The sequence below is a fragment of the Ursus americanus genome, chromosome 17, assembly GCF_024610735.1.
Source record: "Ursus americanus isolate L20-20 chromosome 17, mUrsAme1.1.p, whole genome shotgun sequence".
Lineage (NCBI taxonomy): Eukaryota > Metazoa > Chordata > Mammalia > Carnivora > Ursidae > Ursus > Ursus americanus.
The window spans coordinates 32,165,303-32,182,091 of NC_142143.1; the positions used below are offsets into that span (position 1 = coordinate 32,165,303).

Below are 16,789 nucleotides of genomic sequence, written 5' to 3' on the forward strand. Positions count from 1 at the left end.
GTAAATAGGATGTGCTCCCTAGAGCTGCACAACACAGCAGCACTCATGAGAGCTATATAAGTGTTAACTACTAATGCTACTGTTGATAACCAGAAGTAAAGTTAATAAATATTTTATGGCCTAAATGATCCTGTTATAAGCCAACTGTAAAGCATGTTTTATAAATTATTTACATAGCTGTATTATTCCTCAAAACACAGTTGGGGCTATCTCTATGAATGTTTTCTGCCTTGTTTGAGCCTCTGAATTTTGCTTTATAGCGCCTATTGATTTTTCCCTCTAAAAGAGATTGTCTTTTTTAGCTTTGACTTTCTTTTGGATCTATATTTTTCCCATGTCTACATATTCCCATGATGCCTTGATACTTTCCTAACCTACAAAAGTTGAAAGCTTCTTGCTGTGGTATTTTCACGATGCATTCAATATGATTGAGTGCACTTTCCTACTGTCTTAGTGCTTTTTCATGTCATATGCTCCATTGCCTACCACTGCATATAAGAGTAATATTACTTTATAATTTTACCTTGGGTCTATCTGTATTATTACACAAGCTGTGAGCTTTTTCTTTAGATGCAGTTTAGAGTAAGTGGTAATATTCTACGTGGTTATCTTGATTTCATCCTTATTTAGAAACAACAGCATTCTCTTGAATAAGCAAATTATGGTACATGTTTTCCCATGGGTTTTGGCAAAATAATGAATTTATTTCTTGGTCAATTTTTTTAAAAAATTATTAATTAACTTGATTATTGGAACTCAGCACAGGGGTGCCTGGTTGGCTCAGTCCATTAAGCATCTGCCTTTGGCTCACGTCATGATCCCAGAGTCCTGGGATTGAGCCCTGAGTCGGGCTCCCTGCTCAGTGGGGAGTCTGCTTCTCCCTCTGCCCCTCTACCTGTTTGTGCTCTCTCTCTCTCAAATAAATAAATAAAATCTTTAAAAAAAAAAAAAAAAAGAACTCAGCACAAAACATGATCCTGAATCTGATTGTTTATGGACCTGGTAGGAGGTAAGCACTGTAGGTGTGTCCTGACAACTATACTTCTGTGTGTTCTAGTAATATTTTATTATTTCTCTAAAAACATCTTTAGTGATAAATACAGCTTTGAAATCTCAGCTTATATGAAAAGATACAGAGACAGAGTTATAACTCTTAAAAACGATTGCCATCTGTGCAAATAAAGATTATTAAGGGAAATTTCACTACAAACTATCAACTTATACCAAAGTGAAATTTAGGGGAAAAAAACACCTGTTGGTAATTATCTTGATTGAATCTATTCAAAAGGAAAAGATTGGTTGACTAGTTTTTTCCCTCGTGTTGATTCATTCTCTCAACAAATATTTATTATATTTATTATTTGCCAGGTACTTGCAAACCATCAGAGAAGGAAAAAAATCCTATTCTTATAAAGTTTGCAATCTAGTTAAAGAGGACAAATAAAAAATAATTATATAGTATATTAGAAGGTGATAAATGGTAATAAAGAAAAATAGAATGGGACTTGAAGGGTATGAGAATGCCCATTTAGGGAGAGGAACTGGCCGTTTAATGGTTAGGATAGACTTTTTTGAGATGGTTATATTTGAACAGTGATTTGAGGGAGGGTTGGTGTTAGAGCCATATGGATATTTAAGAGAGGATATTTCAAAGAGAAAACTGGAACATCCAGTGCAGAGTTTCTACCTCAGAAACCTCACAGACAAATATGCACAGAACAGCAAAGAAGGTAGTGTGGCTGCGCCTGAAAGAAGAGGCAAGGAAGAGAGGATGAGGTCAAGGAAGGCGTCAGATCAGTGAGGGCCTTTTAGACCATTGTAACTGATATTTATCTCAAAAGAGTGAGAAAATATTATAATGATTCATGTAAAGCAATAGATTGGCTGATTTTCATTTTAATAAGGTTGATCTAGTCTAACTAGAATAGTTTGGGGGTAGGCAGTGAAGCAAGGTTGCAGGATTGAAAGAATGGAGGTGAGTTAAAACCATATTATTAGTTAAACCTATGTAGGAAATCATGGTAACTTGCACCAAAGTCATAACCATAGCTTTAGTGAGCCATGGTTAAATTATGGATGCATATTAAGGGTGGGGCTTATAAGATTTCCTGGTGAATTGGATATACGTTGTATGAAAGAGTTAAGAATGACTCTAATTGGCCTGGAGGAGTGAAAGGATAGAATAGACATTAACTGAGAATGAGAATATTATATAGATTTGTTTGCTCAACCTCCCATGGTCTACACTATTCATATCATCCTCAGTGCCATGTTATATGTGGAATGTTAGTATTGGAGACTTTGCTAGTACAGGTAATAAGTTTCAGAAAAATAAGCAAAATCTAAAACTCATGCATATACTTTGATGATTTTCTAGTTTGGAATGCTATTATTGACCCAGTCACTTGTGGAAGGAACAGCATTGCTGGTGGATTCAGTATTTGAGAAGTAAATCTGTACTATCTCAACTTTGACTTGAACCAATATCTTCGTAGAGAGGGTTGTCCTAATCAGGAGACAGAGAAGAGTTTTGTGGGGAGATGTTCGTTAAAAGAATACTTGAGAATAAACAAGATAAGCGACAAAATCATATCTTTAACTCCTCAGAGAACTAAAGACACAAAATTAAGTAGCCAAATTCCAGGAAAAGATGAACCCTTCCCGGAATAAAAAAATCCCATGACTGTTTTTATCCTTAAGGGCACTGCAGTGGAAGGAAGCAATCTGCTTTAGACAGGAACAAGGAGAAATCAGCGTAATTGTTAACGAGTTATTAATGGTCTTGTGGTTTGGAGTGATGGTTAGAATTCCAAGGAGTCTCCAAAGGAGAGCCTCCATCACAAAGCAATTCTGTAGCATTCACAGAGGGGCTCTACCAAGTGCATGGGGCAGGAGAAAAGAACGAAGAGAACCTTACCCCATGGCCGACAGGCCTTTCATCTTTGCATTATTACAGCTGCCTTGGGGGCATGGCAGCCAAGTGGAGAAAGATCTTCAGAGGCACGGAAAGCTGGGATAGTAAAAAGAATGCTTCTATAACCCATAAAACACAGACACCCACCTCAACTACAGATTAGATTGGCTCAGGCCCTCACAGACAGACAGAGGGAAAAGCAGGCCTCTTCTCTCTCCGTGTGTGTGTGTGTGTGTGTGTGTGTGTCTGTGTGTGTGTATTTACTGGAGAAGATAAAACAAGTTATGCCTTATTTCAAAACTGCAAAATGAGAATGAATCCTTGGAGTCAGAAAATGCAGAAATTGAAAGCGAGGTTCAAAAGCTTCATCAGAATCTTAATGACTAAACTGTATTAAGAACTGAAAAAACAAACTAATTAACAACAATAAAAAAAAATCTGTTCTCCCAGGAAACTAATTGTAGAGGAAAGAAATAGTTTGGAAAGAGGAATAATAATGTTGCAAAGCAGGGGCGCCTGGGTGGCACAGCAGTTAAGCGTCTACCTTCGGCTCAGGGCGTGATCCCGGCGTTATGGGATCGAGCCCCACATCAGGCTCCTCCGCTGAGCCTGCTTCTTCCTCTCCCACTCCTCCTGCTTGTGTTCCCTCTCTCGCTGGCTGTCTCTATCTCTGTCGAATAAATAAATAAAATCTTAAAAAAAAATAATGTTGCAAAGCAGAAATATGAACCATAACCTTGAAGAGTAGAATACCTACAAAAAAATATTGTACCAAAGCTTAAAAAAAGAAAAAAATTCGCTCCTTAAAAATCTGCATCATTGCCCCTGATAAGAAAATATATGATATGTGGTTGATAGCACAGGCTGGTCTGAAAAATTTCAAGGACTTAAGGAAAAATCACATATAGCAGACCAAAATTAACTGAAGTGGATGTTACATTTCAAATTTCAGAGAGGTAACACAATGTTTGTCATTTGGCAAAAGCCCTAGAGGACCAGGGAATCCTCTGAGTTATTAGGGGACGTGTCCAGTGGAAAGGACTTGTAGATCCAGGATCTGTGTTCTCTGTTAACCAATTGGCACTTCCACTTCTGCTCCTGCTCTTGCTCTGCATGGCAAGAAACGTCACTCCTTTTTTTGCCTCTGATCATCAACCATGACCAGCAGGACTCATAATCTATTACATGCCTTCTGTCAATAGAACAGATGGCCCAGTATCCTTTAAAATGGAATCCAGTGGAAAGAATCTTTAGAGATGTAGTGCACCTTTGTTAAATTTTCATTTGTTAAGTAGAGCCCTGGGGCGTCAAGTGACCAGCTGGGGTTCAACAAAAGACCAAAAAGGAACTGAAGTAAAGAAGTTTATTACTCAGAGGTCCTGGAGAAGATACACAGTATACCACTAGGGGCCACAATGGAAGTCAAGAAAGGGTGCAGACAGAGGGTGCAGCAGGACCAGGGGACCATGCCTTTAGTAGGGTTTGTGGGTAGAGTACTTTGGGGTTCCTGGGCTAAAGCCGAATTTGTCAATTCAAACAAAAAGAGTGGAGTTTTGGTAAGCTTTGCGGGGGTCTTATCAAAGTGGTGCACAAGGAGGAAAATCCTTGGAAGGTGCAGGTGACTCTATCACAAGGACTGTTGGGGTATCATAGCAGGAACTTACATTTGCTTGTGACTATGCAAGCTGTTATCTTGCCTTCGTCAGTAAGGTCATGCCTTACTGGAGGAGCTAGTGTCAGATCAAGTCCTTCGCAGTCGTTGGCCACACAAAATGATGGCTGAGGCAACAATATTATGGAATAGACTAGCTGAACACTCAACAAGATGCTTTTTGGCAATTTGCGTCTTCACCATCTGTCTCTTTACTTGAAAGTAAAACAGCTGACCCTCCTTTCTTCCTCTATCCGCTTACCAAGTTGGAGGCCCATATAGGAATCGTACAGTGGGGGAAATTAATGAGAGGAGGACACGCTTCCTTCCTCAATCTTCCTCCAGGAAGCTTATGAAGTACTTCTCTCCCTGCTCCATTACTTTCTACAGAAAGACTTTCTTTGGCAACCCCATTCCCTAGTAGCATTGAGAAATGTCTATCCTCCAAGAGGTTTCCTTGTCATCTTTCCAAACCCAGGATTTCACTTCTAAAGCCACTTCTCTGAAAGAAGAAGTGAGTCCTTTTTGGGCTGAAATCTTCAAATAAATATTCTGAAGATCCAGAATCTGAGCAAGAAATGCTTATCTCTTAACTTAAGAGAGGTCAATCTGCCTAAAGGCTTCCTTCTGTGTACCAAAATCTGATGGAGAGGACTTGAGCCACAAATCAGCCTGTCACATATCTTTTCTTAAATCATTTTGCATTCTCTTTCTTTTACTTTAACAACTATGAATTAGGAGATCATACATTTGCCTAATTCAAAACTTGATAGAATTTTAATTCTTAGGATAGAACTTTATCTTTAATGGTGATTTATTACAATTATATGAATGAACTATTTCCACTTTATTGGACTCTCTAGGTTGTATGAGTATGGTATTAAGATGTCATTAAACAGCCAACAATGGCACAAACTATAATGGGCATTTTGCATGAGTAGTTGAGCAACTGGATAGATTTTGAACTTTATAGGCCATTTCTGTTTCTTTACAATTTATAATTGTGAAAGTTGCTTGAACTTTACCTAAGTACTCTTTTATTTGTTTAAAGAAATAGATGAAAAGACATGGAACCTTTTGAAAACTGCTATAATGGAAAAGCAATTATTTATTCTCTTAGTGAAATGACTTAAAAGAGGTCAATCTGTCAAGAGGCTTGCCTCTGTGTATCAAAAACCTGATGGGGAGGCCTTGAGCCAGAAATAGGTCTGTCATATCCAGAGATCTCTGCTTCTTTTGGAAAAACTGAAACTGTAGGCCTCATTTCATTTTATATGTAATTAAATTATTCAAATCATATTTGCATGTTTCCCTCTCCACCTTCTTTGAGAACAAAGAAGGCATGTATCCATTCTCTTGCTTCTTGCTTTATTTCTGTTTCATTCTGTGTAAGGCCTCCAGCTCCAACTTCCCTGGTCAGTTTCAGTGTACTGATCTGCATCGTAAAGTAGCCAGTGTGAGATGATAAATTTTCAAGTCATGTCAGGGGCTGCTGTACTGGGGCTCATAATACACAGAGACGGACAAGTGAGAGAAGCAAGAACCAAGGACATAGACTCTTCCAATTTTAGTTCATGTAATCAGTTTAAATTGAAGTTTCACACTGTGGCTTTGTGTCAAAAAAAAAAAAAAAGTAAACATTTATGATTACCACAGACTAGGTAGAGTAGCCTTTATCAACTCTACAGACCACATCAGATTGAGGCTTTAAATTTCCTATGTTTGCTCCGTACAGCATAGATGTATCTTTTAGGAGGGAGGGATGAGGTGGAATGGACTATCTACCTCTCACAAGAGAACAAAGGAGACAGGTGTTTCCAACCTGCAGAATGGAAACTGGAAAGCCTGTCTCAACCCAGCTCCTCAAGAAGATTATGGTTGCTTCTGAAGGGAGAAGAGATCAACAAAGGGGATGAACAAACATGTGAACAAAGAGATGAACAGACCACAAAGAAAGGGCTATGTGAACATCAGGAGATGTTCATTCTTCCAGGAAAATGGAACGCGGTAGCATATGAATTGAATAAAATGTTTGTGAGCAGTGTTACTGTTAAATCAAATAGTGTTCCTAGAAAGTGTGGATATATTTGTAAATGCTTTGTGTAAACTTAAGACTGTTCATTAATAAAGTTGAAATTGGAAAGAATGTGAAGGAAAAACTTGAAAACAAAATATGTTTTTACATCTAAAAGATAAAATATTTTAACTTTTATGCTTAAGCATGTTTTGTTAGAGTTGAATGAACTCTTGCATTTTTATTAAAATCGTGGTGAGACTACATAGAAAATGTCAGAGAGACATTTTTCTACATTATATATCATGAAGTAATTTTAAATCAAACCTAAAAAGGTATATTTTATGTTGCTTTGGGGAAGTTACCAAATTTCATGTGGTCTCCTTTCTAATATGAAAGATAATAAAGATAATATTAAAAGTTGTTGAAAATAAAAGTTGTTGATACACAACTAACATTGTAGTCAATGGTAAAAAGTTGGAAGCATTTCCTCTAAGATGAGGAAGAAGACAGGGATGCCCACTTTAACAAAGTATTGGAAGTTCTAGCCAGAGGAATTAGGGAATAAAAATAAATAAAAGGCATCCAAATTGGAAAGAAAGAGGTAAAACTGTTACTAAAATGCAGATAACATACTGTTGTATGTAGAAAACCCTAAAGACTCCATCAAAAAACTCCAAATTCAGTAAAGTTGCATGATACAAAATCAGTACACAAAAATCTCCTGTGTTTATAAGCACTAATAATGAGCTCTCGGAGGGAGAAGTAGAGAAAACAATATCATTTACACTTGCATCAAAAAGAATACAATATCCAGGCACTCTGGTGGCTCAGGCACAAGACTCTTGATTTCAGCTCAGGTCATGATTTCAGGGTCGTGAAATCAAGCCCTGCATGGGGCTCCATGCTCAGTGCAGAGTCTGCCTGAGATCACTCTCTCCCTCTCGCTCTGCCCCTCCCACCCCACCCCGGCCTGTGCTCTCTTTCTCTTTAAGTAAATAAAATCTTCTTTTAAAAAAGAATAAAATATCTAGGCACAAATTTAACCAAGGAGATTAAAGACCTGTACACTGAAAACAATAAGACAGTGATAAAAGAAATTGAAGAAGACACAAATAAATGGAAAGTATTCCATGCTCATGGATTGGAAGAATCAATATTGTCAAAATGTCCATATAGCAAAGCAATCTACAGATTCAGTGCAATCCTTATCAAAATTCCAATGGCATTTTCCAAAGAAGTAGGACAAATAATCCTAAAATTTGCATGAAACTACAAACAACCCTGAATAGCCAAATCAATCCTGAGAAAGAAGAACAAAGCTAGAGGCTTCATGCTCTCTGATTTCAAACTTGAATACAAAGGTATAATAATTAAAACACTATGGTATTGGCATAAATATAGAAAGGTTAATGGAACAGAATAGATTCCAGAAATAAATCCATGCATATATGATCAATTAATTCATGACAAAGGATCTGAGAATACACAAGGGAGAAAGGACAGTTTCTTCAATAAACTGTGTAGAAAAACCCGACAGCCAAATATGAAAAAAAGAAACTGACCTCTATCTTACACCCAGACAATAATATACTTAAAACATTTTACAGGGGCGCCTGGGTGGCTCAGTCGTTAAGCATCTGCCTTGGGCTCAGGGCGTGATTCCAGGTTTCCGGGATCAAGCCCTGCATCGGGCTCCCTGCTCTGCTGGGAGCCTGCTTCCTCCTCTCCCACTCCCCCTGCTTGTGTTCCCTCTCTCGCTGGCTGTCTTCCTCTCAATGTCAAATAAATAAATAAAATCTTTAAAATAAATAAATAAATAAAACATTTTACAGAATTAAGACAGTATAAAATTTAAAGAATAATTGAGTTGTAAAAAAAGTGAAGTATAATTGAATATTATGTAAACTACTGGGGAAAATATTTCTCATAATGAGTAGACCACGAAGTTTATTTTTCTTACTGAAAGAGGTTATGAGAAGAATTTGAACATTTTATTGGGCATGAAACAAAAATTTTTCAGATTTTGGAGGGACTTATACTATTTACACAAACCACTAAAAGGAATGGTCAGAGAGGGAGCTTTCATCTTTTGGATAGGGCTTTTTAGCGTGATTATACTGTTTTTCTAGCAGATTTATTATAGCATTTATGTGTCAATTATTTTGAAGGAATATTACAACTGGGGGATAATTTAGATCCCAAAATCCTATTAATGGCTAAAATATATAGATATAAAAATACTCACTGTTCTTTAAATGTATATTTTCATTTACAGCTTCTTTTCTCTTATAAAAAAAATCTAAGCAAAGGTTTAGTTAACAACTAAGCAAAGTGAGGCAATGTAGGTTAAAATCTAGATTTCAGAAGTCCTTACATTTAAGTAAATCTATAGCAATCTATTATTTAAAATGTCCAGAAAGAATTGCCAAATCAAAAATACTTCCTCAAATAGCAGTGCATAGAATTCAAAATTGTGTCTGCTGGAAAAATCTTTATTGCCTTAAAATGTTTTTTTGAATAGCTCCAATTAGTGAGAGAATGCCATATTAATTCATTACATTTTTCACTTGGCAATTATTGAATGTCTATGATGTTCCAAACATAAAAATGATATGATTTCTGCCCTTGAGTTCACAGCATTAGGAAGATAGACATTCACAGAAAGTCTGCAGTAAGATGCAAACTCCTTTCATTGTAGTCTCAAGAAGAGAGTGACCAGCATCACTGCAGGACTTACAGACCTTCTAACAGAGTGGCACTTGATCAGAGTTTTGTCTAGGAAAATGGAATATATGTTCAAAAGCACTGAAGCATGAAGAAGTTCCCATGAAATGTGTTTGAAAATGGCAGATAGATATTTCAATGTGGCTGAGGCATAGACTTCTTGGTGGGAGTAAAATATGTAGCTAAGAAATTTATTTAACCAAATAGACAATGAGAAACTAATAAAGGGATCCGAGTCAAGAGCGATCTGACCAGATTTGCATTTTCAGACTTTATTTTGGCAATAGGCTACCACTTTCACTTATCTAATTGGCCTGAAGGGACAATAGACATCACTTAAATAGGGATATACTGAAAAGCCAAAAGGGTAGCTAGTGTGAGAAGTGGAGTATTACTCGGAGCCTGGATGCTTGGAGTACAAAAGAAAGCTCCCAAAATTATAACGAGAAAATGCAGGAAATGTCTGCCCTTAATTCATGACCTTTCTTCAAGGTCATTGTTATATGCCATTGTGTCACAAAAGAGTCATTTCAGATGTTACTCCCCCTCTCTCCACCCAGGCTCCACAATGAACTCCGTGCCCTTCTCCTGGGCTTGACTATATGGTTCCTCTTTGGAATTTGTGAATTTAACATTCCAGGTTTTTCAGTAGTAATGAAAAGACTATGAATGTCCACATTGTCTTGTAATTTTTTTTTTAATTCAAACTTTAAATGCTTTAAGGCTGATAGACGAAAAAAATCAATAGGGGGAATATGCCTAGCCAAGTCCCCAGTTTTCAAACTTCTTTCTAATGTTTAAAAAGTTCCACTGATCTTTGAATGAAGTGTAACTATTGAGAAATGATTAAAAAAAAAAAAACCAAAAAACCCAAGGAAAAGGAATCAACAAGCAAACAAATGAACAACAAAAAACAAAAAACAAAAAAAGCTTAGTAAAATATGAACCTTAAGAATAAAAAGCCATGCATTAATGCAGGTAATAGAAATTGCAAAGAAAAAAAGTGAATAGATTTAAAAACTAAATCTAGATGATTGATGTTTTGAATAGAAAAAGAAGAATGTGGAAATTACCGATGACTTATATCTACACAAAAGCCACAAAATAATCTTTATGGATACGAGCAAAAACAATTAATGAAAGAGTTTACGTAGTTTCAGAGATATATTATTATGGAATCATCAAGTTCAGAGAATTTTCAAGTCTAGGGAGTATAAAGAACAATCTTTTATATATATATAAATGATATAAATTTAATTAATATGATATTAGCTTTAAAGAAAACTACTTTGATTTTAAAGTCAAGGAAGTCCAGAAAATTTTCCCAATCAGCATCTTGTATTTGGTTATTTAACTTTTAGTTGTTATATTACTGTTTTAAATAGATTATTCATTTCACATACTGCATACTGCATATTTTTTTGTTAAAATAATTTGTTTTTACAAACGGACATCAAATTTAACTAAGATGGCTATAGCTTATGGCTAATGAGTTATTGGCAAAACAAAGACTTAACCGAGTACTGAATTAGTTAAAATTATTCAAAAGTCGTTTGTAGATACTCTCTAGCTGAGTAAAATTGTGCCTAGTTGTTACCCATCAATAGATTTGTTCTACCGGTAGTTTCAACAAATAATTTTTTCCCTTTAAAATTATTTCAAGCACACTTTTTTAATTTGATTTCTCTAAAACTTACTCTACTCCACTTCCATTGGTAGAGTCTGGATGAGGATGCCAAGGAGTTGGGCAAACAAATTGGGGAAAAGGGGAATGAGAAAAGAACTGATATTTAGAGAAGAGAGAATAAAGATATCAAAAGATATTTAAATCACAAGAAGAGGTCAAATAAAAACAAGATACCAGCTGGAGTTTGAGAAAGAAACATTCTCATATAGGTCTGGCAATATTATATTAGTGTGAGTGTTGAATATAAATCCTTTCAGTTCATGGGAATCGTGTGTGTTCCTACTATAAAAACTAAACAAACCAATGAGAGAAGTAGGCTCTTAAGACAAGGGTGTTATTCTCTTGTTGGTCGTTCTAAGCTGTATCATCCCTAATAACACCTTTTATGATTTGTGGTTTATATCCTTTTGATTCCAATGTATTTACTCATATAGTTTTCTTTATCAGGAATGTCCCTTCATGGGGTGCCTGGGTGGCTCAGTCCGTTGAGTGTCTGCCTTCAACTCAGGTTATGATCCTATGGTCCTGGGATCTAGTCCCACATTGGGCTCCCTGCTCAGCGGGGAGTCTGCTCTCCCTCTCCTTCTGCCCCTCCCCCCCTGCTTATGCTCTCTCTCTCAAATAAATAAATTTTTAAAAATCTTAAAAAAAAGAATGTCCTTCATTTCTGTGTACCTGATACCTATTTATAATTATACCCAATATGTTTTTGTCTCTAATAATTCACATTTTATATAATTTTTATGCATATACTTTATCCCTCAACTAGATGGTCAATTCTTCAAGCCCCAGAAATTAATCTTGAACTAATTAGTATCAACTTATTTCTAACATAGCACTTTATGTAAATTTATAATCTGTGGCTGCAGTTTGAATAAATCATTGCTCTCACCGAAAACATTACTGAGGATTATTATGTAAGACATGCTAGTAGGCACTGATGAAAATGAAAAATATGCAAATCTTTTAACAAAAACTTACTGAACACCTATTGCCTGCCAACAGTGTACAAGACACTGGGGATACCATTGTGCACCAAAATGAGCAGGGTCTGATTTTTATTCTAAGAGATCAAAAAGTTGTTAAATAATCATACTAGTTAACACGTAATTAGAAATTGAGGTAAGAGCTCTGAAGAAAAGAAACACAGTTGTTTCATGTAGTTTTGAATTCTATATTTTTGAGCAAAGGAAAATACTCATTCAAAACCAGGAGATTTTGGGGGCGCCTGGGTGGCACAGAGGTTGGGCGTTTGCCTTCGGCTCAGGGCGTGATCCCGGCGTTCTGGGATCGAGCCCCACATCAGGCTCTTCCGCTATGAGCCTGCTTCTTCCTCTCCCACTACCCCTGCTTGTGTTCCCTCTCTCGCTGGCTGTCTCTCTCTCTGTCGAATAAATAAATAAAATCTTTAAAAAAAAAAAAAAACAGGAGATTTTTGTTTGTTTGCTTGCTTGTTTGTTTTTTCTCCCAATTTTACACTAAATGCATTTCTTTAGAAATTATCTTTTCAACCCCATGAGAGAACCATACTCACTTCCTGTGAATCCAGATGGCCCTGTGATCTAAGTGGACCTAACAGGCAGATACCCAATGTGTTTTTAACTGTGACAGGGTGTCCTGGACCTTCCTTCTCTGTTTTACTTTTCTGTAGATGCAGACAGCCCAGGAAGTACTCAGCTCCACTGTCATGGATGAGCCTTCCCGGCATCCTTAGCTCAGCTGAGGCAAGCCACAGCCGACCAAGAGGCAAAACATGCCGCCTTTCAGTTCAAAGTGCTCAAAGATCATCAATTTGCCATTTGGTCATCTCATCTATAAGGGAGGCAATTTTCACGATTGGGCAAATGAATTCCCAATGTTGTAGGCACCAAACTTTCTTGTAAACGTTTAAGTTACGATAACAACAAAAAAGACACAGTAACTAATCATTTCCTTTAGAAGTCAGCTTAAACACGTGGGCTTTCACCTGTGCAGGCCAAAGTATGCTGGCCCAGCGCTGACAACTCTGTAGTTCCCAAAGATCTTTCCCTTTGCTTGGCTGACTCTGCAAGTCCAGGAAAGTGCAGCCAGACTCGAGTAAAGAAGTAAAGAGAACACTTTGCTTCCTCCTACCTTTGCTGCCGTTTGCATTTTGCCACCCGGCTTAGCGGGTTAGAGGGACGAAATCTATTACTCGGCAGGCAGTGCTTGCACAAATGAAAGATAAATTTTTCTTCTAGATAGGACAGATCAGTGAGACTCATAAAATATTAATGACGAAAGCTTTGGGAATTCGATATATCCCTGACCATAGGTTTCTCTTGACAGTGAAGCTCAGTCACTTTAACCCATTTTTTTTTTTCTGTAAGAACCCCATCAAGAATGATATGAAGGGAAAAGAATACATGATTTAAGATTCAGATGAGCACAGATTTTTTTGAGAAAGGTAATTTTTCTGTCTTTCGTTTTCTCTCATGTTTTGTGTTCCTTATCTGCTGTAAATTTCACTGAAGGAGGTAGTGCGGTTGATTTGATTTTGAAGCTGCTCCCGTGCTCATGAAGACAATTGCTTGGGAATAATACTAAAAGTACATGTTTATTATCATTATTTAACATACAGTATAGTAATACCTGATATGTATGCGACTGAAGTAATTTATTGATCCAGAAATAAGGGATGTGTTGAATGTGTATTCAAATAGATATCATTAACAAAGGACTTTGTATTTTTCAGAATATAGTCAACGTACAGATATTTTTCATCTGCCGAGATTTTGTTATCCTTCCGTTACCATTATAAATTTCTATTGTTTTTAGGGTTACTATCTCTTTGTACAATGCTTAGTCAATTAGCATTACCTTGAGATTTTTCCAACATATGTTTTCACTTTACACAGAAACAAAGTTTGCATTTACAAAATTTAAAGATGATAGAAATTTATCATTATTAGGACAACCTGAATAATTATATATTTATAATTGCATACTTATATATTGTATATTTAAATATCTATAATATTAAATATTTGAATATTTGAAGCTTGGATATTGGAAATTGTTGAAAATAATAAAATGATTCCATCAACTATTTTTTTAATTCTTTGAAATTTCTTTGCTAACATAATGATTTGTAACATGATTCAAAATATTTAATTACATTAAAGAACAGAAGTATATAAAATTAGCTATTGTTCATAATAATGCTTCAGAAAGAAGATAATTACCCCAAAATGGAAGTAAATACAACTAAATCATATATATTATAATTTAAGTTAACTGAAAATGCCACCTAGTATATTAACTATCAAATAGGATAAATTCTTATAATAACAATCTTATTTTTATGTCAAAATAGTATTTATAAAAAGAAAATGTATGACTTAATACAATCAGAGAAAATTATCTTTGCTTAATTACCTTTCACCTAATTGAATATCTTGTTTCATGTACAGGTACACCTCAGTATATATAAGCAATTACCAGCCAAATGTAATCTGTATAAGCCACTAATGAGCCCAGATCTTGCACTTTTAGTGTATGTTTAAGTTTCCAGTTGGTGATATGCATACAAGGATAAACCAGCACATTCCAATGTTAATCAGCCTTTCAGAAAATTCATCAACTTACTGTAAAAAAAATTAGGTCTGTTAAAACCTATCTTGAAATATAAGGTCATATCACAGTAAGTGGACAGTCAGAAGGCATAGTTCATTCGAAGACATTATCAGACATCCTGGTCTTGAAGGATGTTATAAAATTCTAAAACCAGTACAGCTCTTTCATGATTGCCTTATCATCTGATTACCACTTCTAGTGTCTGGACTCCCTCCATCAATGTGTTCCATCCATAAGTTTAAAAACATAAAGTCCATAGTCTAAATGCACTGCTGTAGCCAAGAACCAAATGCTTGCTAGAATTCGACATACTGTTATTATAGCCTTCTGCAGACCAAATTTCTTGGAATCTAGAGTGAGGCTCTTTAAATACTACCTTCTTTCTGCCCAGCCCTAACAATTGAGGGGCAATACTTCCGTATTGAGAAATGAGTTTATTTCAAATAAGAATCTCAAGAAGACTACTACCATTTTAAAAGATCAATCTCCAATCGCAGCTAGTCTTGCCATATTTGGAAGCTACAGAATTAAAAATGGAGGAAAACTTACAGAAGTCCCAGTGAGGGTGAGGGTGTTGACCACAGCAGCTGACCACAGCACATCTAAATAGAGGTGGAGAAAGCTGATGGAGATATCAGGGGAGACAGAGAAACTTATGCTTTAAGAGCATAAGAATTTTCAAACTCCAGAAAATAACATTACTGTCTCCTTGGAAGTATCTAAATAGAAGCACTGATTTTTTTTAAATATAAATAGTACTTTTAAGTATAGTCAAAAAAAGTAATGCAAAATAACAACACATTTATTCCTCAAATTATCTTTGCTCAAAGAATACCCATGTGACTTTAAAGACAATTATCTTTAGAGACTTTTCTCCATGTACTCATTTTCTTATAGTTTTCTTCTGAATATCCTTGTTACATGGCCTGGCAGACTTGCTGTAGTAAACTGTGTTCCAGGCAATGAATTTATAATTTTGTAGCAGAAACAATCTCTTGAATGTTGTAAGTCTTTATATATGATGGGAAAATCAGTAACATAGACGTTTGTAACAAGCTAGCCTGTGTACTTTTTAGGTGAAGGAACGCTAGGTAATATGGACTGAAGTTACTTCCAAAGGGCAAATAATCCTCTGCTTAAATGGAATATTATAAAATATAACTAATTTATTTACTACCGTGAAAAAAAAATCAAGAATAATGTTAAAAGATAAATAAATGTATGTATCTTTATATTATATAATATATACTTCAAACATCTGATGACTTTTTAAATAATTTTACTTAATATAAAGGGATAGTCTATGATATACATATATGAAATGTTAAAATATGTGTATTTTCTGTCAGTTTGGAAAATTTAATAAATATGAACATAATGAAACTGCATGGGAAATAGCAAATTGTCTAGAATATTTTTTATTTTATTTTTACTAATAATAAACTGGAGGATTGTATTAGTAATACTGGACTTTCTTTTTTCCAGTGTATCAACATTTTCTGTACAGGACAGATTATGACAGCTGCTTTCCTAAGGTGAGATTGGGTATCTGTCATTCACAGTAGAATTCAGAGGAGTACAAATCATATATATATTGTCAAAGATATTTCATAAAGTCAAATCATTTTGGGTAGCTACTCATGCCTAAATTGAAGATATTTGCTCATTAATTTTAAGCAATTTGTTTTTTCAATACTACTACTTTCACAGTAAACCCGAGAGGATGTTTATTGGAAATTTCTGAGTTTATCAAAGCATGCAGCTTGATGTTTTGATTTAAACTTGGAAATACATTGCTACTTGAAGAAAAAACAGATCATAGAACAAAATTAAAATATCCTAATACAACTAATACTATTAAGGTATCTTCCAGAGTGTGATACACACATACATGGGCACACACACAGGCATGTTAGTATCTTTAACTCCCTCCCAGAAAACAAGTATATTTGAATATTTTAATTCTCATGAGCCATCCAGATTTTTGTGTTAAACGTTGTATGTATTTTTGCTCTATTACTTTAAAAGTTGAAATTATTATTATTGTATTATAAATTAATATTATGTCATATTTACTCACGTATTTATCACTTATTTTTCACCGTCCCTTCTTATCAGAACTTTATTTCTCTGCTTGAAGTATGTTCTTTAGATTTTCCTTTAGTGAACGAAATTCAGGTTATTTATTTTTTTTTTTTGGTC

The 16,789-nt window shown here is 35.4% G+C and overlaps 1 protein-coding gene across 8 annotated transcripts in view; it reads left to right on the forward strand.

Annotated features, from left to right (window-relative positions):
- The window catches only part of MGAT4C (MGAT4 family member C), a 710,947-nt gene that overhangs the window by 643,910 nt on the left and 50,248 nt on the right, over positions 1 to 16,789 (forward strand). For 6 of the 8 annotated variants that reach the window (XM_087868878.1, XM_087868879.1, XM_087868883.1 and 3 more), the window contains one exon: positions 16,073 to 16,122. The exons of 1 other annotated variant lie outside the window; for it this stretch is intronic. In XM_087868878.1, the coding sequence (XP_087725004.1) occupies positions 16,073 to 16,122 (50 nt within the window). Of the gene's footprint in view, positions 1 to 10,742; positions 13,419 to 16,072; positions 16,123 to 16,789 lie in introns of those variants that run through there. One more of the 8 variants, XM_087868881.1, reaches the window with a different exon arrangement.